Genomic DNA, 25,314 nt, shown 5'->3' on the forward strand with positions numbered 1-25,314 from the left:
GTGTCCTCCAACAGATGGATGCAAAGAGACAAACTGTGCTATACTAACAAACACGAAGGGGCTAGTGGTTTCACCTGGAAGCATTTTGTCAATACCTGGAAAATGTTATTATTGAGCTGGAGTTTGAAGAATACACAGACTTTTGAGGCATGTCTTTCGTGCTAAAGACATTACAGAAAAGGTTTTGAGGAAAATCAGGAGGTCAATACATAGGACTTTATTTTTTTCTAGGACATAAAAAAAGCAGCTTTTTTTTTTTTTTTTTAATGATACCCATACTAGTAACCTAAATAATAAGAATTTACATAGTTTGAAGTTATAAATAAAATTAGGAAGATGCATTGGAGCCACGAGATGAGGTCTGAATGCTGGGCTGAGAGAAGTGGGAGTTACTAAAGGCCTTAGGGAAATAACAATAATCATTAAGATGATATTACTGATTACATCAAGAGCACAGCACTTAGATTCAGGAGGGTCATTTCAGTCTCAGGTGAGAGGTGATAGAAGCCTGAAATTCACATTATGGCTGTTTTCCTGTAAAGGAGCCAGATGTCTATAGTCAGCTTTTCTTGCCAAACAGCAACATAAACTCTCTTGTGTCATGTAAGTCTTAGCTCAAATACTATCATCTCAATGATGTCTACCCACATCATCATATCTAGAATTGAAACCTATTCCCCTAAAACCTTACCTTGACCTATTCTTATTCTTCTTTCCATTATAGATGTTGTTGTTGTTGTTAGGTGCCATTGAGTTGATTCCAACTCAAGGTGACCCTATGTATATATAACAGAATGAAACACTGTCCAGTCCTGCACCATCCTCACAATCATTGCTATGCTTGAGCCCACCGTTGAAGACAGTCATATGCATTGACACTGTGTCAATCCATCTCATCGAGGGTCTTCTCTTTCACTGATTCTCTACTTTACCAAGCATTATGTCCCTCCTCAGGGACTGGTCCCTCCTGATAACATGTCCAAAGTAAATGCGACAAAGTCTTGCCCTCTTTGCTTCTTAGGAGCATTCTAACTGTACTTCTTCCAGGACAGATTTGTTCCCTCTTCTGGGAGTCCCTGGTATATTCAATATTCTTCACCAACACCATAATTCAAAGGCATCAATTCTTCTTCAATCTTCCTTATACACCGTCCAGTTTTCCCATGCATATGTTGTTGATGTTGTTAGGTGCCTTCGAGTTGGTTCCGACTCATAACGACCCTATGTACAACAGAACAAAACACTACCTGATTCTATGCCATCCTCACAATCATTGTTATGCCTGAGTCCATTGATGCAGCCACTGTCTCAAGGTATATGAAAAAAAAAAAAGATATATGAGGCGACTGAAAATACCATGGCTTGGATCAGGCCCACCTTAGATCTCAAGGTGACATCTTTGTTTTCTAACACTTCAAAGAAGTCTTTTGTAGCAGATTTGCCCAAGGCAATACGTCGTTTGATTTCCATGGGGATTGATCGTGGATCCAAGTAAAATGAAAGCCTTGACAACTTCAAGGATTTATTTATTCATCTCTGTTTATCATGATGTTGCTTATTGGTTCACTCGTGAGGATTTTTCCTTTCTTTTTGCTGAGGTGTAATCCATACTGAAGGCTGTGGTCTTTGATCTTCATCAGCAAGGGCTTCAAGTCCTCTTTCAGCAAGGAAAGTTGTGTCATCTGCATATCCTAAGTTGTTAATGAGTCTTCCTCCAATCATGATGTCATGTTTTCATATAGTCCAGCTTCTCGGATTATTTGCTTAGCATACAGATTGAATAAGTATGTGAAAGGATACAATCCTGATGCACACTTTTCCTGATTTTAAACCACACAGTATCCCCTTGATCTGTTCAAATGACTGCCTCTTGGTCTATGTACAGGTCCCATATGAAGACAATCAGGTGTTCTGGAATTCCCACTCCTTGCAAGGTTATCCATAATTTGGATAATTTATGATCCATAGAGTAAAATGCTTTGTGTAGCCAATAAAACACAGGTAAACACCTCTCTGATATTCTCTGTTTTCAGCCAAGATCCATCTCATATCGGTAATGATATACCTTGTTCCATGTCCTATTCAGAATCCAGCTTGAATTTCTGGGAGTTCCCTGTTGATATATTACTCCAACCACTTTTGAATGATCTTCAGCAAAATTTTACTTGTGTTTGATATTAATGATATTGCTTAATAATTTCCACATTCTGTTTTGATCACCTTTGTTTTAGAATGGGCACAAATATGGGTATCTTCCAGTCATTTGGCCAGGTAGCTGCCTTCCAAATTTCCTGACATAGACAAGTGAGCACTGCCCATGCTGCACTAGTTTGTTGAAACATCTTAATTAGTATTCCATCAAATTCAATGCATCAAATGTATTTTTGAGGCGGCCTCTAAATTCAGGTGGGATACACTCAAGGTCGATTTGTGTGAGTGTGTGTGTGTGTGTGTGTGTGTGTGTTTAATACTCAAGGTCGAATTTGGATCTCATGGACTTGTTTTAATTTTCTTCAGCTTTGACTTGAACTTACATTGAGCAACTGATGGTCTGTTCTGTAGTTGGCCCCTCGCCTTATTCTGAAATGACAATATTCAGCTTCTCCATCATCTCTTTCCACAGATGTAGTCAATTCGATTCCTGTGTATTCCATCTGGTGAGGTCCACAAGTATAGTCGCTGTTTATGTTGTTGAAAAAGGGCATTTGCAATGAATAAGTCATTGGTCTTGCAAATTTCTATCATGCAATATCCTGCTTCATTTTTGTCACCAAGGCATATTTTCCAACTACTGATCCTTCTTATCTGTTTCCTATTTTCCCATTCCAATCACCAGTGATTATGAATGCATCTTGCTTGAGTGTTTGGTCAATTTCAGACTCCAGAAGTTGGTAAAAATCTTCAGTTTCTTCATCTTTGGTATTCGTGGTTGGTGCATAAATTCAAGTAATTGTCATATTAACTGTTCTTCCTTGTAGGAGTATGGATATTATCCTATCACTGACCACCTTGTAACCTAGGTTAGATCTTGAGATGTTCTTTTTGATGATGAATGAGATACCAGTCCTCTTTAATTTTTCAACCAGGCATAGTAGATCATGTGATTGTCTGATTCAAAATGGCCAGTGCTAGTCTATTTCAGCTCACTGATGCGTGGCATATTGTTCTCCTTTCTGTTTCATTTTTGAAGACTTTCAACTTTTCTAGATTCATATTTCGTACATTCCACATTGCAATTATTAATGGATGTTTGCAATTGTTTCTTCTCATTTTGAGTTGTGCCACATCAGCAAATGAGTCTCAAAAGCTTACTCCATCCACGTCATTAAGGTCAACTCTACTTTGAGGAAATAGCTCTTCCCCAGTTGTATTTTGAGTTCCTTCCAACCTGAGGGGTCATCTTACAGCCATATACCAGACAATGTTCCCTTGCTATTCATAAGGTTTTCACTGGCCAATTTTTTTCAGAACTAGACTGCCAGGTTCTTCTTCCTAGTCTTTCTTAGTCTGGAAGCTCAGCTGAAACCTGTTCACCATGGGTGGCTCTGCCAGTATTTGAAATACCAGTGACATAGCTTCCAGCATCACAGCAATTGCAAGCCACCCCAGTATGAAAAATGGACACACAAGTGGTGTCTTCCTTGCATAGCATTTGTCATCTTCTTGCTTAGTATGTGATATACTTATTATATTTATCACATATATTTTCTCTCTCCTGCTGGAATGCAAGCTTCAAGAGGACAGGAATATTTGTTCTTTTCTGGTGGCATATTCCAAGCATTTAAAAGGGTACCAGATACATACTAGATGTTGAATAAGAATTTGTTGAATGTTGTTAAATGTCTTTCTAAAACCAGTAAGTTTCTTAAAGACACAGACATTATCTTATTCATGTATAGATATGTAATGACAACTCTCATCGTTCAAAAATCATAGATCCAACAAATACTTGTTAAATTGGGTCAAACAAAAGCACTAGCAATTTTCATCTCAAATTGTTTTTGCCTTATTTTCCTTCTTTTTGTCAATTCAGCTTCCTCCTGTTCTTACTATTTACCTTTCTTGTTTGCTTGGGATCTTAGTTATCTAGTGCTGTTATAACAGAAATACCACAAGTAGATGGCTTTAACAAAGAGAAATTTATTCTCTCACAGTTTCAGAGGATAGAAGTCTGAAATCAGGGTGCCAACTCCAGGGGAAGGCTTTCTTTCTCTGTTGGCTCTGGCAGAATGTCCTTGTCATCCATCTTTCCCAGTTGAGGAGTTTCTCAGCACAGCGACCCCTGGTCCAAAGGAAGTGCTATTCTCCTGGCTCTTGCTTCTTGGTGGTATGAGGTCCCCATGTCTCTTTGCTAGCTTCTGTCTTTTATATCTCAAAAGAGACTGACTTAATATACAACCTAATCTTGTAGATTGAGTCCTGCCTCATTAATATAACTGCCACTGATTCCATCTCATTAACGTTGTAGAGGTAGGATTTACAACACATAGGAAAATCACATCAAATAACAAAATGGATAATCACACAATACTGGGAATCCTGGGCTAGTCAACTTGACACATTTTGGGGGGACACAATTCAATCCATAATACTTGGTCTTGGCAAATTGCATGGTGTCTTCCACTGATTTTAGTGGTCAACAAGCCTAGGTGTTAGACTGCAAACGTTCACTCACATTCTTAGTGTCTTGGACCACAGAGTCCATCTGGTAATCACAATGGACTTGCTGGTGTCATAGGTAAGCTCCAACTAGATGAATTCCAGGAGACACCCTATTTGCATGTTAGATGTATGAGTCCTTATAATCTGCCACTCTCTCTTCCTTTGATCTTATTCCTCTTCTTCTGTCTGGTACTTCCTTATTTTTTCAGTCATTGATGTTATTTCCATGGCAATGAATTCATTCTTCCCTTATTTGGTTTTCCTATAGCTCCATTTAAATTCAAGGACTTCCTGTTCTAAGGATTTCTTTTTCTCTCTGACTTGAATTTCTAAAACCTTAGAACTTTAGAAGTTTCTCATTTGAGGATATCTGTTTCAGTTTTGTTCTGATAGTCTACTTCGTAATGGAAGGGGTGTGAAAAAGGATTCAAACCACTGGTTTTTTTTTTCCAGCTTTTAAAAATTGAGTTGGCTAAATAGTTATTGAGCCACATGGAGAGGCCATTTCCCTTCTGGGGTAATTGACCACCATTGGCCATTATAATGCTAATCAAGAATTGAAGAATCTTCTGCCATTTCAAATAAGGTCAGAAATATAGATGTCCCTGTGAAATCTCTTGATCTTTTAATATTAACCTGAGTTAAAAATGTTAAAAACAAAACGTAAGCCAAATGAGATAATAGCAGGCCAGATCTGTCCCAATGGCACCATTTTATGAGTTCAGCTGCACTCTGAGGTCCCTGAGTGGCGCAAATGGTTAAGCACTTGGATGCTAACCAAAAGGTTGGAGGTTTGAGTCCACCCAGAAGAGCCTCAAGAGGCAGGCCTGGCAATCTATTTCTGAAAAATCAGTCATTGAAAGTCCTATGGAGCACAGTTCTATTCTAACAGGCAGCAGTCACTATGAATCAGAATCCACTCCCCAGCAACTAGTTTGGTTAGCTCTACTGTGACTTGATTAGGAAATGACTCAGTCTGAAAAGTCTTTGGACCTTCTGATCTCTATAGTTAATGTGCTTACAGTGCACGTGATGCTTATTTTTGTCCCTACTTTGGCTCACATATGTACTTCCCTGATTTATCCTCCTGAGGTTGAACTTTGCACCCCTATATCTGAGAGGTGGACAAGGGAAAGTTGCTGACAGCATGGACAGAGCTCGAACATGGCTTTGAAGGTATATTTGTTAAGGTAAGAGAGTAGAGGATATTTTATTTAACTGTTTGTTAGCTTTAAATATTTAGACATATGGCATGCCAGCCACCCTTGTGCTCTTGCCTTAGGCCTTGGAAATATTTGGTGGGGCCTGGTGAACTTTATAGTATTTCATTGATGATTTCCATAATTTAGCCCAAATTCAGCTAGCCTCAAAATATCCTATTAGCTAGTTCCACTAGAAGTGGCAGGTTAATTAAAACCTACTGCCACCCCCTTGATGGTGCCAATGGTTCAGTCTTAGACTACTCACTAAAGGGTGGTGGTTCAAACCCATCCAGGAGTGACTTGGAAGATAGGCCTGGTGATGTGCTTCAGAAATGTTACAGCCTTGAAAACCCTGTGGAGCAGCTCTGCTCTGCACACATGGAGTTGCTATGAATTGGGATCAACAAGACAGCAACTAAGAGCAGCTAAAAGAAAAAAATTAAGAACACTATGATTTATACAACTATTGATCTCTACTCATTCAGGGCAAAAGTGAAAGAAGTTAACCAAAGACTCAGAGAAAAAACTAGTCTACAGGACTAACAGACTACACAAATCATGGCCTTTTCTACTCTGAGACCAGAAGAACTAGATGATGCCTGGCATCACAAATGATCACCTGATCAGGGCCACAGTAGATGGATCATGATAGAGTGGGAGAAAAATGCGGAACAGAGCTCAAATTCTTAAAAAAGTCTAAACTTACTGGACTGGTTGAAAGGTGATGACTCCCCAAAACTATTGTCCTAAGATACTCTTTAAACCTTGAGCTGAAACTATCCCCTGAGGTCACCTTTAACTAAATAACAGGTTGGCTCATAAAATAAAGAATATCATTTGTGATTACTGCACACCTTTAAAAAATTATCTATATGAGACCCAAGGGTAACAATTATTCTAAACCAAAGATAGAAGGATAAGGGAACAGGGAAACTAGATTACTGGGAAAGGAACATGAGAATGGAATTAATAAGAATGTTGATACTGTGAAAAATGTAACAATGTCATTGAAAATTTGTGTAGTAATTGTTAAATGGGAACCAAATTTGCTGTGTAAACTTTCACCAAAAGCACAATATTATTAAAAAAAAAAAAACTACTATGATTTTATCTTTTAGCACATGTTAATAAAAGAATTTCTTTATGATACTTGTATTGAAATATTCCCTGTATCATATTCAACTTAGTTTATTTGTTGAATTTTAGAGAAGTTTTTATATCCCATTTCACTCTTACAAAACTTGAGGAACCACAAAACTAGCAAGTCCAAAAATCAGAACAACCATAAATTTAGAACTAGAACTAAAAAATCGCATTGAGTAACGCGATTCCAAGTCTCGTATTCACGCAGGACCCATGGTAGGCACAGGGTCAGTGCTTGTATTTCCAGGGATACTGCCCCTCGAGAGAGGCAGCCTGGTCATCAAAGGGAGCTAACATCCAGTTTCTGTTACTAGGTGGCTATAAACTTGGGAAAACTCCTCAATTTCTCTGTGTCTTGGTCTTATATTTCTGATGTAACCCACCTGTAGAATATAATAATATCTCCCTCATAAGCTCTTTTGGAGGTTAAATAAAAGCATAGAATATTACACATAGTAAGTGCTCTCCCCACCCTTTTTACTTCCCTTTTACATCTACTCATTTTCCTTTTCCTTCCTTGATTTTCTTCAGTTTACTTTCTCCATGCAACTGAATTTCCAAACAAAAGAGAAATAATGACAATTATACTACCACATGATCTGGAAAGCAGCCTCCCTAGTGATGTGTAGTTATTTTGATCACCAAATAAATCATTTATTATGTCTTGCCAGTGCTTTAATCTTGTCTGGGTTCTAAGAGAATTGTCCATTAGGCTATGTCAGGCAAAAGAAAAGGTGAGAGCAATGGGTGCCCTTTACGCATGGGGACTTACTAGGAAATTCTTATGGGATAAAAACGGTAGGACATGAATGTATATCTTTTATAATTCACAGAAAGAAAATTTATTCCTTCATTTGACAAACATTTATTGAGTGTCTATTATGTGCCAGCCACAATTTTATAGAAATGGACAAATGTGAAAAATAACAAAAAACAAAACAAGTCTCCTCTTTGATGAACTTAAATTCTGTAGCTGCGATGGGGATGATGGCTAGACAAGTAAAAAAATAAAAAAATAAGGTACTTTAAATACTATGTTATAAAATGATAAGCACTTTTCACAAAAATAAATAATAAATCTAGGCAGATGTAATTTTAAAAGCAAATATTAGAAATATGTTTTAAATCATGTGTTTTTCTCTTGACTCAGTTTCTTCTTTAAAAATATGTACTTTTTTGTATGTGGTATGTTAGCCTGACTAAACTAGGGCCAAGATGGAATCACATATGCTAAGACCCTATGTCAGCAAACTGGGAGCTAGCTGGTTTCTATTTCCTGGAGCCGAAACCTAAGTCAACCAGTCTGCACTTGCTACCTCAGCTACGGGATATGACCTGGCTATGGAAGTTCCCAGTATGCAGTATAAGGAAAATACCTTAGAAACAACCAATTTTACCTATTGTCACTTCCTTGTTCTTATACCACCTTGCCCATATAACTCTCTTCTGCTTGTTCTTTGGAGCTCTTGTCTGACTTTCTCACCAGGTGCTCCCCCTCCCCATTCACGAAATGCAAATCTTACTGGTTTGTACACAAATTTAATAGTGCGAAAATTTTCTTTTTAACAGGTACAAAATTAAGAAAGTTTTTAAAGGGAGGATTACAGTAAAAAGTAAAGTTTCTTTCCTCCTCGATGGATATCTCTGAGTATCATTAGTCCTTTTTGGTGTCCTTCCTGAGGTTCCTATGCAAGTACATGCCTTGACGTCAATGTGCTCATTTTCTATTTTGTAAATACAGATACTATTTGCACTGTGCTGCACATTGATTTTTCTTTGAATTTAACAGTTTATATTGGAGGTGGTTTCCATATCAGAACATGTAGAACTGCCACATTCTTTTTCATGAGGACTTATGATTTCTATGTGGGTTTGCCAAGCACATGCACAAGACAAGGTGACCCCAAGACCAAGGTCTAGCTGATTCAACTGGTAAAGATAAACCAGGCACTTTTAGATTCAGACAGTTTATTACTTACAGACAGTAAAGAGGAGAGTACTTAAATACTATAGTTCTACATGGTCCCTCTTTCACACACAGAAAGGACACATCCAAGCTAAAGGGATTAAGATGACTATAATTCAAACTCTGGGATTCCCTGCTTGGAAGATACAGCACTAGACTGAGCTTTACAACTATACCCTGAGCGAGGCCAGCCAGAAAGCCTCATACCTCATTAGAACCCTGGGGTGATGAGAAACTGGCTCATGTCATCCCCCAAGGGCAGACAGAGGCCAGCAGGAGGTTGCTTTGGAGAGGCTCCCACAGACCTTCATCCTCCTATGTCTCACTCAGGAGGAGAACACTGCATCTTGCCAAGACTCAGATGAGCTGTGGTTTGAGCCGTTGACTGCATAGCCTGTGTGGATGCATGCAAGGTCACCGGAGCACCATGATGGAGCTGATCCCTAAAAGGATTACCATCGTTTTTAACCAGACACCTGTTGATGGACGTTGGATTATTTCCAATATTTTATTATTCCCAAAGGAGAATATCCTAGCATATACCGCACTGAACACATTTCCTTGAAACTGTAAGAAAAATTGCTAGAAACAGAATTGTTGGGTTGAAGGATATGTGTTACTTATTTGGAAAACATTGGGCTTTCTTTAATATTGTACTCAACACAATCCTACCAACAATGTAGGAAATAGTTCTGGTTTCCTCATACCCATGCCAACATAGTGGATTATAAAGTTTTTTTGTTTTATCTACTAGATTAAAAAATATCATTGTAGCATGGATTTGTGTTACTTTTTAAGTAGTGTGGTTGAGCCTCGTGTAGTAAGGAATTTGGCCTCATCCAAAGAGCGGTCTGCCCTTTGTAGTAGAATCTCCATAGTCATAGGATTGTCTTTGTTATTCATGGTGGGCTCCTCAGAGAAAACAAGATACTTTATGCTAATGAAACGGCTCACAGTGGGACCAGCCACACACAATAGTTTTAGGGTGGCGGCTGGGCCACCAGAAAGACCAACCATGTGATTTAGGGTGTAGGCTTTAGGTCATATGATATCAGTGGACTTAGAGACTAAGTTCAATTGTTGTGGGCAATTAATTAGTCATGCCTTCATAATAAAACCAAAAAAAATCAAATCCGTTGCTGTTGGGTTGATTCTGACTCATGGAGACCCTATAGGACAGAGTAGAAGGCCCCACAGGGTTTCCCAGGAGCGCCTGGTAGATTCGAACTGCTAACCTTTTGGTTAGCAACCGTAGCTCTTAATTGCTACACCCTGTGGGGTTTCCCAGGAAAATCTCTGGACATTGAACTCACTGAGCTGCACCTTGTGTATGTTGCCACACATTGACTCGCGCAAGGCTAATAGGTGCTGATGACAATAGAAGCTTCATATTTGGAAGCCCCACTCTGCCCTACACATCTCTTCCTTTAGCTGATTTTCTGTATTTTTTCCCTGTAATAAACTTTTTTCCGAGTATAATAAGTAGCAGTGAGTTTTTCTAGTGAATTATTGAAACAGTAATTTTGGGAAATCCTTTAACTTGAAATTGGTAACAGCAGGGAGGGTGGTCTTGTTTGGCTCTTCCCTATAAGTTTTAGTTGGACCTTTGCTCCTTTCGGTCAAGACAGGAGTCCTGGCAGGCTTGGCATTCTGGAGGACTGTGCCTTTAACCTCACAGTCTGGCAACTCTAGGTAGGCACCTTTTCATAAACTAGAAAGCCATTTGTGTTTTATATATGTCCGTGTGTCCATGTCCTTAAATATTTTTCCATTGGATTACTTGTTTTTTTTTTTTTTTTTTTTTTTTTAAATAATCGCTTATAGGGATGTTTTATGTGTTAAGGAGATGATAATTTTTTTTTTTTTTTTTGGTAATACTTTTTTCAGGTTATTGGGGCAAGTCTGATGTCATTATACATGCGTTTTGTTTTGTTTTTGTGTTTTGTTTTGTTTTTTTTAAAAAGAAAGCATAGACAAAAGTTTTAAAATATTTTGTTTCCTGGTTCCTAAAATTTATGTCATACTTAGGAGGGCTTTTTTAGGAGGGCCTCTGACACTCTTAGATTATAAAAATATTATCTTGTGCTTTCTTCAAAACTTCTATAAAACTTTTTTTGAAGATATATGTATACATATAAGTGTTTTAAAATGCTTGGGAAGCGTAATTTAATCTTCTTTTGTATTTTATTATCTGTCATTTCAGAATCCATGGTATTTTAATATATAAATCACGTATTTAAAAAATAGTGTGTTTAAGAGCTGTTTAGCTCGTAAGTGTGAAAGAATGTCACTGAAAGTCTTGATAAGAAAAGACTTCTTGAATTATATGGATGTCAGAGAAGTGAGCGTTCAGTAAGATTCTATAAATATCTCTTTGTTCATACCATCTGCTCCAAGTTGAGAGTAAAAGTGAACTGCTATAGTCTTTTCCAGAAGCATTTGGAGAAAGTCATATGGGCTGGATGATGTGAACTGGGATGACATTCCAACGAGAAATAAAGGTTCCATATTCTTTCTTTTTTTTTTTTTTGGCAGAAGGTATTATAAGCTCTTGTCTGTGTTTACCTTCTAGGTAGAAGGGAATCAGACAACAGTGTCCATGATGTGCAAACTCTCGGCTATTTGCCTCCTAGGAAGACGGCATACCATTTGATTAATATTCTTACAGTAGGCTAAGACAGAGGGATGATATCTACCATAGTCTCTTGACAATATTATCACATTATGCTAAAATTTTAAGAAAGATAATAGATTTACATAAAATAATTAGCTCCGATATAAAATGTGATGGGATACAGCCATTCAGCAGCAGTATATGTCCTGGCAGTGTGGGAAACTATAAAAAAGGCACTATGTCAGACCTCCTCTAACTTTAGGTAGAGGGAGGAGAATAACCGTCATCATCAACCAAGGCTGACTCCTATGAGGAGGAGGTCAAACATACCTCCACCCTCCAAACTTTTTATCAGTTCTGACACCAATCATTCCTCTCTTCTGGTTCAATAATTCTTTGCAATGGCCACACAGAACTCACAGGCCTTACTCACAATTTGGGGCCTATTAGGGAAGTAACAAGTTAAAATTCAGGATCGGGATCAACTTGGAAGTAACAGGAACTCAGGATACGATTCTTCTATCAGGACAGTATCTTCTCAGATCTTTCCCCCTCCCCCTGAGAACAGACTACTCTTGGCCCCAACTTCTTCTTTAGCCCTGCCAATAAGTGCCTGGAGGTATCCCACTCTTCCAGGAAGCCTCCTGCCCGAAGGTGCTCAGCTCTGTCACTCTGTGGGCTGGAAGCCCACTACACCATCTCTCACAGGTATCCTGATTCTGCTGCTGCCTTTTCTCTGCACCTGGACTCTGCCAAGATCGCCACCATTTCTCACCACTTGTGCCATCTCCAGTGTTACAACTCTTTCTGTATCCTGGGTCTAGGAGGTTCTCAGTGAAGGGGCCCTGTGTCCAAAGGACATACTTTGCTCCTGCCTTTTCTTGATGGTAGGCAGGTACCCCTCCAACCTCTGGGTTGGCTCCCTTTAAGCCTAAATGGGATTGCAAAACTGACCAATCCCCTACACGGTTCCATGCACCTTGTTTGAATAGTCCCACCAAATCATTTAGTAGGAGTCACAAGACCATGGCTAGAAGAGCCATAAAAAAGTAATCCACAACATCACAGACTGAGGGCCTGAGTTCAGTCATCCCTGCAACTACTCGTAGCCAAGGCTCATATGTCCCACTCATGATCCACGGCAGAAAGCAAATCAATAAGCTAGATTCTGATTAAGAGCTGGCAGTGTTTTTTGTTTTTTTTTTTTTAAAGTCCTTAGATTTAAATATCCTGTTTAACTCTCTTTCTTCCAATTGTTGTTGCTGTTAGCTATCAGTGAGTTGGCCTCTGACTCATTGTGACCTTGCGCACAATGGAATTAAATGCTCCCTGGTCTGCTGTGATCGGCAGGGTTTTCGTTGGCTGTTATTTTGGAAATAGATTGCCAGATCTTTCATCCTAGTCTGTCTTAGCTTAAAAGCTCTGCTGAAACCTGTTCAGCGTTATAGCAATATGGTAGCTTCCACTGACAGATGGCCGATAACTGCGCGTGAGGTGCATTCATCAGGAATGAAACCCTTGGTGTCCCACGTGGAAGACGAGAAGTCTACCACTGAACCGTCACTGCTCCTCATTAGAAATAGACTTTATATTTAAATATCATGTTTCGTTCTCTTCCTTCCAATACCCAGCCCAGTGCCCTCGAGTTCCAATAGGGGTCCTAATTTGCTTCCATGTAACTGAAGTTAAGAGTTCTGATTTTCTAGATTTATACAACTAGACAGTAGTTACCTGGTGATTAGAACACAGGACTCCTGCCCCCCCCCCCACCCCCGCCGTGCTGCTCCCTCTCTACTCAGCCTTTGAGGTGAATACTTATGAAAAAAAAAACAAAAAAAACCCCAAAAACTGGAGGAATCTATTTGTTCTGACGACTTCTCCCGACCCATATAGCTCTTGTGCTCCAGTATAGCCTACGTGTAACATTGCTGTTGCAGTCATTTTGTCAGTCTTCTTATATGATCGTTGGAGTAAGCTGGCTGTGCAACCCAGAAGGGCTTTGAATTTTCTGAAAGAGCAGTTGCTTCTGAGGAACATTTCAAGGTGGGTTTCCTTCCTAGGGAGCACTTTTTATGAGGCACCAAGAATTCAGGCACGTTGTGAAAAAATCTGTTTCAGCTTCATAAATTGTATGACATCACTGGGTTTCATTTCTTTAAATGCGGTCAATCCACAGTGATTCTATACAGAGTAGATCAGCACGAAGATAAGCAGACACAGGTTTTCAAATGTTACATCAGGCAATTTGGTGAACTTTCGAACCATCTCCTAGAAGGAAAATACTTGGGGGAGTGGTAAGACTTAAAGATGATTCTATGTATTCTGTTGTCCTGAAGTTCACAGAGGGAGTCCCTGGGCGATGCAAATGATTGGCTTGCTTGGCTGCTTACAGAAAGGTTGGAGACGGGCCTCCATCTAGAGGCACCTTTAAAGATAGTCCTTGCAAACTCCTTCTGAAAAATCAGCCTTGAAAACTCTCGGGTTCTACTCGGACACACGTGGGGTCAGCATGAGTCAGAGTGGACTCTACAGCTAACTACTTATAATTCATAGAAGATATCTCTTTGCTTTAAGGTAATTCCAATATTGTGTGTACTCTTTGTTTTTTTAATCAGTTAAACAAATTGACAAAGGAAAGTGATTGAGAGTCACAGACTTCCAGTTAGCAGTGGCTCAGAAGGATTCACTCAGTGTCTTGCATTTTGCAACCTGAATCAAAGAGTGACAAAGTTTCTTTTGAAGGAAATGAACAACACTTCTTGTCAACAGTCTGCTAAGTTAGGGTTAAAATCAAAAGAAGAGATCCTTCTTACAGATCACAATAGTCACTGAGTGAAAAACAAGACAGCTCCTAATTTTTCCATTATTCATCTCCACCCCCACTGTCTTATTATCTATCCCACTAGCGATTAAGACTTTCTCCTAACAGGGCTTTCGGCAATCTGTCCAGCAATCCTCCTCCCTTCACCCGCCCACAAGTCAAAGCTGCACATAACCCTTCAGAGTAATTGTTTTAAAGTGTGGTTCTCAAAAATTAGGGTGCATCAGAATCACCTGGAGGGCTCATGAACTCAGAGTGCTGACCCTGCCCTTGAGTTTGTGATTCAGCGGGTCTGTGTGGGGGCTGAATATTTGCACTTTTTACCAAGTTCACAGATGATGCTAATTTGTTGGCCCCTGAACCATACCTTGAAAATCACCAGTCTAAAGCATAAAACTGACCATGTCACTATTTTGCAGAAAACACTTCAGTGGATCATTTTCCCCCTAAAGTTCTTTAGCAGGGTCCGCAGGGCCCACCGTCATCTGGGCCTTGCCTGATATTTATGTATTATGTTTTTCACTATCCTCTGCTTTCAGTGCTGTGTTGATAAAGATTTAAAAACTGCCTGTCTAGGGAGGCTGTCTAGATTTAAAAGCTGGCTGCATGTGTGTGTATGTATATGTACCTGTGTGTGTATATATATATGTGTGTATATACATACGTATGGTTTGCAATCAAGAGCATTTCATATTTTGCTATTATGTATAAATTGTGCACTATGCATCATTTATATCAGATTATTTTACTGATATAAAAGATGCATAGCACACAATTTATAAATAATAACATAATATGAAATACTCTTGATTGCAAATTCCATATGACAATTGATTCTCACAGAATGCTTTTGTTGGTTTTATGTTGAACTCTTGTGTCTGTAGCCCCATAGAGTCTCTGTCATGTATTATTCTTTGTTTTCTGTGTTTTTTTTTTTTTCTTTTTTTACAAACCTCTAAAAATGTCAAAGCTATACTTAGCCTGCAGGCTGTACAAAAGTAGGGCTAGAAGATGACTTGGCCTGCAAGTCATAGTTTGCCAACCCCTGGCATAGACAATCAACAAAACAAAAAATCAAGCCCTGATGTGGATGTTTTCCAACGTCTGCAGTTTAAATGCTCTCACTGTGGTGGACTTCAGGCTCTCAAAGTGATAACACTGGCTGGGGAAGTGAGAAGAGATGAGCAGATACAATAGACTTAAAAAACCTCAACAGCATAAAAAAAATAGACATCTCATAATACAGTAAAATAATCAGGTGTTAGTGGTTAGAAGTTACCCCAGTGGTTAAGTGTTTGCCTGTTAGCCAAAAGGTCGGCAGTTCGAATCTACGAGCTGCTCCTTGGAAACCCTTTGGAGGCAGTTCTACTCTATCCTATAGAGTTGGAATCGATTTAATGGCAATGGTTTTTATTTAACTGTAAGGTCCGTGGTAGCTCAAATGGTTTGCACTTGACCACTAAGCTAAAAGGTTGGCAGTGCGAACCCACCTGGAGGTGCCAGGGAAGAAAGGCCAAGTGATGCGCTTCCATAAAGCTTACGGACAAGCAAACCCTACGAGCAGCTCCACTCTGTATCACATGGGGTTACCAGGAGTGGGAACTGGCATGACAGCAGGTTTTTTATTTAATTGTAAGTTGTGTAACTTCATTCTTAATAATGTCTGTGTTTATCAGCCAGCTCACAAAATTTCTGAAACTCTAACAAGGGGCTGTCGTGAGTCAGCACACACTGGCTCCAACACACCACTGCCTGGCTAGTCTTTTAAACTCAAAAAGTAGTGAACCGTTTGCTGTGTCATGCCCCACACCCTGGCATAGGACGCTGGCTGGCCTGATGTGCGTTTCTGACCTTCCTCATCAGGCTAACCTTCTTCTTTCAAGAGTTGGTACACCTCCTACTGAGAGCCTTCTGCCTTTTCTCTCTGGTGAGCCTGTGGCTTTCACCTCTTTGTTCTGCAGCAGCTTATCCCAGACTTGACTCTCCCAGTAGACCGTGAGCTTCTCCAACTCGGCCCAGCCATGTCTGTATTTCTATTGCCTAGCACAGAACCTGGTATTCAGTAGGTGTCCAATATACATGTTTTGAGCTGAACTAATCTGCTGGCCATAGTGAACTGGCTAACTCTGGCTTCTAGTTTGCAGAGCTTTGTGCAACCTTCCTTGTATTGTAGAGATGGTTCGTTTCACCATGGTTTGCCTCTTGTACTAGAGATTGTTTGAGTCCGAGGTTTGCATGAGATTGAAGGTGAAAGACAAGGGCCTAGAGCACAGGTTGTAAACCACTTTAGATTTGACTTGTTTATAATTTCTATATATCCCACCGACCCAGCTAATTGATGCTGTTTTTAAAAAAGCATGTTGCCTGTAATCAAAATACTGGACAAAGATGCAGGGAGCCTACCAGCAGAAAAAACAAAAGAAAGGCAAAATGTACCTGCTGATTTTCAAATGCACGTAGTTAGCACACCCTGGGCCTGTATTGCTGTCCAGGCTGCTCCTTCTCCCCCCAAGCTCACTGTCTAAACTTTCTTCTTGATTCCTCTGCTCTAGGCTGCCAGGACACAGACGGAGGGGAAGAGACACCCCAGGTTAGCATTTGCCCCTTGCCCCACATGCCCTCTTGGTTGAGATTGTATTTACTGGTTTTCTAACTGCTCTGAAGCCAGGGCACAACGGATGTGTAGGGAGAGTCACTCACCTCATAGTCAATGTCCAAGGCATCGGCCTCGCCCTTGGTGCGGAAGTGCTGTGTGTGCTTGTCCACAGTAAAGTTCGCCTGCTTGCCAACCCTCTCAATGAGGACCGAGTGCCAGTGCTGGTCATCCAGGAGGCTGCCCAGGGTCGCTGAGGGTGGGTTGCTGCTGATCCGAGCTTTGCTGTCATCTGTGAAAGGGTGAGGAAGACAGGATGATATTTGTGCCCAAGGACAGCCCTGAGAGGTCTGCCAGCAAAGCCAGCTCTCCCTCTCCTACAGGGAATAGATAGTCACCTCTCAATAGGCCAGAAAAGCTCTGGACTTGTGATAACTGGCTTTGTGCACAGATTCCGGGACCAACCTGTTGCCATCAAGTCAAATTCCGACTCATAGCCACCCTATTGGACAGAATAGAACTGTCCCTTTGGGTTTCCAAGGAAGCTGGTGGATTCAAATTGCCTACCTTTTGGTTAGCAGCCGAGCTTTTAGCCTCTGTACCCTCAGGGCTCCTCCGGGACCAGATTCTAGGTAAATCGATATATATACCCCCTCCAGACATAAAATTATACATTGGCAGGACATGAACAATTTAATAATAAAAGGAACTATATCTTAATACAGTTCCACATGAACAATATTGCAAATAGGGGTTATCACTTTTTTGGAAGAATACAAGTTCTTTGAATTTGAGTGGCTCTTGAGTGGAGAAAGCAGATCTCGAGTTGTGCTTTGGAGAAAGGGTAAACTTTGGATGAGTAAAAGGAGGAGTGTAACCCCACTGAGTTAGGTAAGTCTACTGTTGAAGATGGGGCCCTGGTTGCTCAGTGGTTAAGAGCTTGGCTGCTAAGCAAAAGGTCGACAGTTGGAATCCACCAGCTGCTCCTTGGAAACCCTATGGGGCAGTTTTATTCTGTCTAATAGGGTTGCTATGAGTCGGAATTCGATTCAACGGCCGTGGGTTTTTTTTTTTTTTGGTTTGGTTGACAAAGACAAAGGTGAGGAAATAATCACTGTAGTTGCCATTTTCAAAAGCCTTCTATAGGAAAAGAACTTAAGTAGGGTTCCATAACATCCACCTTTAAACTTCTAAGGGAAAGTAATTGTCTACGTGTTACAAACAAGGAAAGAAACTGAGACTCAGCAAGGTTAAACATACATGCCCAAGCTCACTAAGCTAGTAAGAGATCCAGGCAGAATTGGATCCAGGTCTGTTTGACCTGGACATGCTATGGCCCTTCTTCAGTGAGGCCTTTGTCATGGGTCTTGGGGAGGTGGCCTAAGATGAACTTGGAAGGCTCCCTTTGGGAGGACGTGAAACATTCGTGTGGAGAGGTACATTTTTTCAGTCAAGCTTGCTGGTGCCCCACCCTCTTATACCCATCTCTGATTTTACTTTACCTTCTGGCAGCAAATTACAGAATTTTTTTCTGCAGAATTTGCCTCAACCTTAGTAAAATGAACACTTAAATGTAACTAATTATTAGTTATATATAAACTTTCCATTTTTGAATATTTTATGTCTTTGGTCCCCTTAGTAACTGAAAGCTAAATGTCTCTCTGCTCTCGCCTGAAGTGTTTTACTAGTGCAGTGGCAACAGCCTGCTTGCGGTATGACATTAAGGGGGCAGGAGTTGCCATTTCCCCTGTAGGCTGCTTCCTCCCACCTCCATTATGCCCAAAAGTCAGTGCTTCCTTCACTGAATAACACTCAGTGGCTTCATATGTTAGAGAGTGGGGTGCGTGGGGCTCAAACTCAAACTGATGAGCCGGTGCGTTACAGCTGACTTTACTTCGTTGATTTATTCTTTGTGTATTTATTCTACAACTTTTTGAGTTCTCACTGTTGGTGAGATTAACAGACTGCTAATGAGCTGATACTGTTCTTTTTTCATTTGTTCTTCCTCCCTCCCATCTTCATTTCTCTTTCCATCTTTCCTTCATTCCTTCAATAAGTAGATATTGAAGTCTCCCATAGCCCAGTCACAGTGCCAGATAATGGATAAAGGAAACACAGAGTTAAAAGGCACACTCGCTTCTCTGAAGGCCTCAGTGTGAAGGCTTTCAATAAATAAACCAATAAAAAGTGTGCTGCTGGCATACAGCTGTGTGTGCAGGGAGCCATGGATCCAGGGGAAAGCTTCCTCAGGGTGCCACGGCTGCTCTGTGTTTTGACCAGGAGAAAGCCCACTGTCACACAGTAAGCGGAGCACCTGCAAAGGCCCTGCAAAGTCAGCAACTGGTAGGGGATAACTCTCGGTGGAGTGCCACGGCGATGGTTCGGGCTCACATCATTCAGGGCTCCCTGTGCCATGCGACACGGCTCCTATTTAACCTGTAGAGGACAGCAGACTTGATGCATTGGGAAGACAGAGTTTATGAATTCAGATTAGCATTTCAGAAAGATTATTTTGGCAGGTAACTGAGCAATGCACTAAAGGGCAAGACTGGGGCTGAAGGTTGCTTAAGACACTGTTTGCGGTAATCCTGGGGTGTTGGTGAAGAGAGTGCAGGAGGAACAGAAAGAATGGAGCCCAGTGATGGAGAGGAGTTCACATGTGGAGCCTTACATATATCACATGGATTCTGGGGGTAAAGAAATAAAGGAAAGATGCTCAGGGATGACTTCTGGTTTTCTTGCTTGATCAGGTGGGTGAAAAGTGATATCAGTCATGAGATAGGAAACACAAAACAAAGAACACCTCTCTCTCTGCCTCTTACACACACACATACCTTTTATATATAAAATAAAGGTTGGCCCAGACCTAATGCTTACTGGAGGGAAACTTAATTTGCCTTATAAACTGTTATTTCTAGGTAACAAGACAGATTTCATATTACAGTTTTTCTTTGTACTTGATGTGCTCCTCGCTTTTTAAAGGAGAGAAAGGCATTTCAAAATAATTCCTTAATACAAAGTCCCAAAGACTGAAGATTTGAAAATTTTGTCATATATGTCACAAAAGGGTGGGGGGGGGGAGAAATCATATGCTCCCCCTCATCTATTTGTTTGTGTTTTTTTAAATATGTTGTGTGTGTCAGTTCTCTAATACTAATGATTAAAATACTTTATTATTTATCTGAACTAAGATTCTTGCTTCAAAAAGTGCCTTTAATTTTGAAGAGGTCTACCTGACCATATAGTTTATAATTTTTATTTAACTCTCGGATACAGCCACTGGTTTTCCTTCTGTCCCCGCCACCATCTGCTGTCAGCTCAACTTTCATTCCCTTTTCAGGTAATCACTGTTATTACTGCCTTACTTCTGCTCCCAGGAAAATTCTAAGCGTTTGCAAACCAGTAAAGATGGATATTCTTTATTTCCTCCCACTGAAAACTTTAGTCTAATGGTAAAATAATTGTATTTTTCTGTGTCTTTTTGTTTTCACCTTATACACCTGGACATTTTCCTTTACCAATATATAAAAAGCTTTCTCTTTTTTTTTTTTGAGCACTTCCACTGATTTATATATATGACATTTTATTTCCTACTGATAAATATTTAGGTTGTTTTCTATTTTTAAAGCCTGTCAAAATACCTTGTGTGTGGAGGCCATTTTGCTTGTGTGCAAGCCTACCTGTGGGTCAAAGGTCTTCATGTTTGTGGTTTTGAGAGACATTGTATAGGTTGCCCTCTATAAAGATTTCCCTTCCATAGACTGTGGGAATTTAAACGAGTTATTTTCCCACCGGCTTGTCAGCAAAATATGTTCAAACTTCTGGATGTTTGCCTAGCTGAAAGGTAAAAATTGTACTTTTGAGTAGTTTTAATGTGTATTTCTCTTAATATGAATGAAATTAAAAATAGTTTCATTTACTTTTCTGTGAACTATTTCCTAATATTGCTTTCCTATTTTTTTCTATTAATTTTCTTACCAACTTATAGTTAGTCCATTGTTTGTGATGTGAGTTGTAAGTTTATTGGTTTGTCTTTTCTTCTTCTCATTTTTTTTTTGCTTTTTGTTTTATTTTTTGGAACCCAGACTGTTTATGTTGAAAAATCCATCATTTTTTTTTTTTCTTTTATGGGTTCTGGATTTGTATCATAATTACAAAGGTCTTTCCCACTCTGAGTTAATTACATAATTCTTTTAAGTTTTCTTCTATTTCATTTCATTTGGAATTTAGTATTGTGTATAGTTCTACCTTTTTTTTTTTTTTTTGTATTTTTAGATGACTATTCAGTCTTCTCAAGTTCATTATTTTAAAATTCCTGGATAATTGTGCTATTTTACTATTATTTTATAATAAACATAAACATCACAGTAATGTTTATGAAGTACTTACATGTTTCAAAAGTGTACTCAGTAGTGACTGTCTTTGGTTGTGTGGGTATGTAAATAAAAAGTAAGATTTAATAAAGGAGTATGCAATAATTTATACCTCACTGATTTAAAGTATTAAAAAAGCAAGATAAGAAATTATAAATATAGACTACTGCTATAGAAAGTGAACAGATACACATTCTTATAGAACAAGAATAAGTTTATAAAAATATTTTTTTCAATTTTTAAATAAGGTGTATAACTTTCAGAAGTAATGAGGTGCATTTCTAAATTGGATGATACAATTTCTTACGTTGATTAAATCCAAGTTCTCTCAACACACAGATCGGGATCTTTAAATTAATCCTGGAGCTTCGCGTAGCAAATTTCCAAGTTGGTTGCTGCCACGCTCTTCTTTCACCCACTGCCACCATCCCTACCACCATCCTCGTGGGTGGAAACGGAAGAAGAGAAGCCCGGGTAACCACATCCTTACTCTCCTGAAGCTGTTTAAAGTCAACCCTTCCTTCCTCTCCGTGTCCGAACCTTGGTCCTGAAAGTTTGCTATCATCATTCCGCCCAACATTTTCACTCATTATCTTAAGACTCGGGGGAATAAAAAGGTACGTCGTCCTTAAATAAAATCTGGGCACTTCTCTCTAACTGCATTTATTGAAACCATAAACCTTAATTAAAACACTTACCATTTCGTACAAAATAGCTCATAAAATTTTATGAATACTTAAAGCAATTTACTGACCTTTCTTCAGAAGCGGATTAACATTGCCACTTGTTTACATTATTCTTTAACTTGCCAATTCTTTTTTGTTGTCCAAAGATTGCAAAATTAAATCCAACTAACCTTTTTTAAAAACATAATGTCAATAAGGACTGAGGATCTTTAAAAAAAATGTTCATAACTTTTTACCTAGTAATTTGCTTTCTGGAAGTAAATCCAAAGAAAACAAACTGAACTCTGATTTTTTTTTTGTAACATCTAATTATTTGAAAAATGAAGATATCCTACATCCAATACTTGGAAGGAGAAAGGAAACTTTGTGTCAATGTAAGTAGACTTACCAGGTGATCACAGCAATGTTTATGAAGTACCTACATGCTTCAGAAGTGTATTCAGTAGTGACTGTATTTTTGTGTGTGTGTGAGTGTGTAAAATAAAAAGTAAGATTTAACAAAGGGGTACTCAAGGATTTATACCTCACTGATTTAAAGTGTTAAAACAGCAGGGTGGGAAAATATAGGCTAACTGCTACTATAGAAAATGAACAGATACATATTCTTATAAAACAGGAAAAAATTGATAAAAAAATATTAACAGAGGTTTTGATTTTCATTTGTTCTATATTTTAGAATGAGCAAACTATCTTAGGTAATGGAAAAAAGAAAGAAACTTGGTTAAAAAATAACTCTCACCCCACATAGCTGATTCATTGGAAACTATGAATCAGTGTGGTGTAAGTTATTAAATATCTCCTGCACTGTAAAGTTACTTTGTAATTGACCAAAAAAGGGCAGTCACAAATGAATTTCAACCTCATATCATTTGTTATTCCATGCCAACACTAGAAATAGTGTCTTAAAATAGGTATATTGAGTGAAAGTTAGGTTGGTTAAACAACTGGGAAAACACCAGTGTTATTAAAGAATTGTTATCTATTATTTTAGAATTTATCTATGCTAGGTGTTTTTATTTATTTATTTTTTTTTAGGTGTTGTTAGGTGTTGTCATGCAGGCAGAACAACTGTACTTCTTCTAGAAGAAGTTCCATCTTGGCTAGGAATGCTGATTATTCTACATTACAATAAAAATTTTGTTCTTAAGAGATTAGCAAACTCGTTTTTATAAATTTATCCTGGAATATATATTTCAAGTTTTATCTCAATGCTATTTGGTGTTCATGTACTAGTTTCCATTTTTTTGAGGCAAGATAGAAATTCCCACGGGCAATTGTGGAGGATAAAAATAAAATGCAAATACGCAGAAGGTTATCTTTTAGCCAAAAAACTTATTAGAAAAAAAAAGTTCTTTTGAAATAATCAAAACTTGCTTTCATGTGGTTTGAGATGCAGTCAAAATGAGACAATGTGAGTGCCACTCAAGTACCAAAGGCATATAACAATTCTTAGAGGAAGCTTGAAGTGTTTGCAAAATATCTCTGACTTAATCTTCTTATTCCCCTTTCTCTCTCCCTCCCCAGTGAATGGTGGATAAATGTCCATTTCTTCACACTTAGAGCTCACATTTTCTGGCGAAGGACATGCATTTTGCAGTGTTTTCACCCAAAAGTCTAGTTTAACTTTAACTTTCTCAGTCTGTAAAATTCAGATAACCTGAGAAAAAGGAGGTGGCTACTGTCTTATTGAAAACTGTATATTTCAGCAAAAAAGTCACTGGTGGAATAGGCTTGACCAACTTCTATGGAACTTCCCGATGCTGGCTCCATGTGACCTTCAGAACCTGCCTTCCCACCCTCATTTTTCAGAATAGCAATATTGGTGTTCACTTCTGCTTATCAAGTTTCTCCAACTCGGTAAGCACTTTACATATGTTATTTCAGTGACTCCTGAACATACGACTTATCCAAGGGCACAAAGACTTAGGGTTGGAATCTAGCTCGGTCTGACTCCACAGTTAGTATTTTCTACACAACCCCTATTAGAACAAATGATAGTTCCTATTCTCCCTCATGTCCTATATTCTGACGATACCTACTCCACCATACACACATGTAAGCTATGTAGCTTAGTAGGAATAGAGGGTAGGAATGGAAGGATTTTGATGTATTAGAAAGCAAAGAGCTGTGGAAAAGGAAAATAGGACACCACTAAGGTGAAAGGAAATGATGTAGAATGAGAAGACAGATTTTACCTGCATAGGAGTTTTGCATTAGGCTAGCCTTTATCGAGATCAGCTGCTAACCAAAAGGTCAGCAGTTCAAATCCACCAGCTGCTCCTTGGAAACCCAACAGGAGTCAGTTCTACTCTGTTGTATAGGGTCCATATGAGTTGAAATCAACTCAATGGCACCTACCAACAACAGCCTTATTAGGAAGATACTCCTTTCACTCTTGTTTTACAATGTGCAGGGCTAATTAGTGGAACCACGTGAGGCCGCCTGAAAAAGTGAGAAACTAAGAGGAAGCCATGTGATTCTGGGGGGCTTGACTCTCAAACCAGAGAAAACTTCTGTATCCTTAACACAATAGAATTTATGGCTTTAGTCATTAGAAAATTTCTAAATTTTGTTGGACAAAATAGTCTCCCCATTTAGGACTTGTTGCTCAAGTCTGGCTTCTAATTTTTATCTATCTCCTATGACTTCACTGTGCTAGAAAATGCATTATATGTTTTTAATGATGTGCATTTTTTTAATTAATTTTTATTGAGCTTTAAGTGAATGTTTACAAATCAAGTCAGTCACATATAAGCTTATATACACCTTACTCCATACTCCCACTTACTCTCCCCCTAATGAGTTAACACTTCCAGTCTCTCCTTTAGTGACAATTTTGCCAGTTTCTAACCCTCTCTACACTCCTGTCTCCCCTCCAGACAGGAGTTGCCAACACAGTCTCAAGTGTCCACCTGATTGATACAAGTAGCTCACTCTTCATCACCATCTCTTTCCAACCCATTGTCCAGTCCCTTCCATGTCTGATGAGTTGTCTTCGGGAATGGTTCCTGTCCTGGGCCAACAGAAGGTTTGGGGACCATGACCACTGGGATTCCTCTAGTCTCAGTCAGACCATTAAGTCTGGTCTTTTTATGAGAATTTGGGGTCTGCATCCCACTGATCTCCTGCTCCCTCAGGGGTCCTCTGCTGTGCTCCCTGTCAGGGTAGTCATCGGTTGTGGCCAGGCACCATCTGGTTCTTCTGGTCTCAGGATGATGTAAGTCTCTGGTTCATGTGGCCCTTTCTGTCTCTCG

The 25,314-nt window shown here is 39.3% G+C and overlaps 1 protein-coding gene across 2 annotated transcripts in view; it reads right to left on the bottom strand.

The window, feature by feature from the left end:
• Positions 1–25,314, bottom strand: part of CNTNAP5 (contactin associated protein family member 5) — a 1,181,085-nt gene that overhangs the window by 661,358 nt on the left and 494,413 nt on the right. For both annotated transcript variants that reach the window (XM_010596415.3, XM_064287363.1), the window contains exon 6: positions 17,109–17,293. In XM_010596415.3, coding sequence (XP_010594717.1) covers positions 17,109–17,293 — 185 coding nt within the window. The remainder of the gene's footprint in view (positions 1–17,108; positions 17,294–25,314) is intronic.

Source organism: Loxodonta africana, chromosome 6, assembly GCF_030014295.1.
Source record: "Loxodonta africana isolate mLoxAfr1 chromosome 6, mLoxAfr1.hap2, whole genome shotgun sequence".
Lineage (NCBI taxonomy): Eukaryota > Metazoa > Chordata > Mammalia > Proboscidea > Elephantidae > Loxodonta > Loxodonta africana.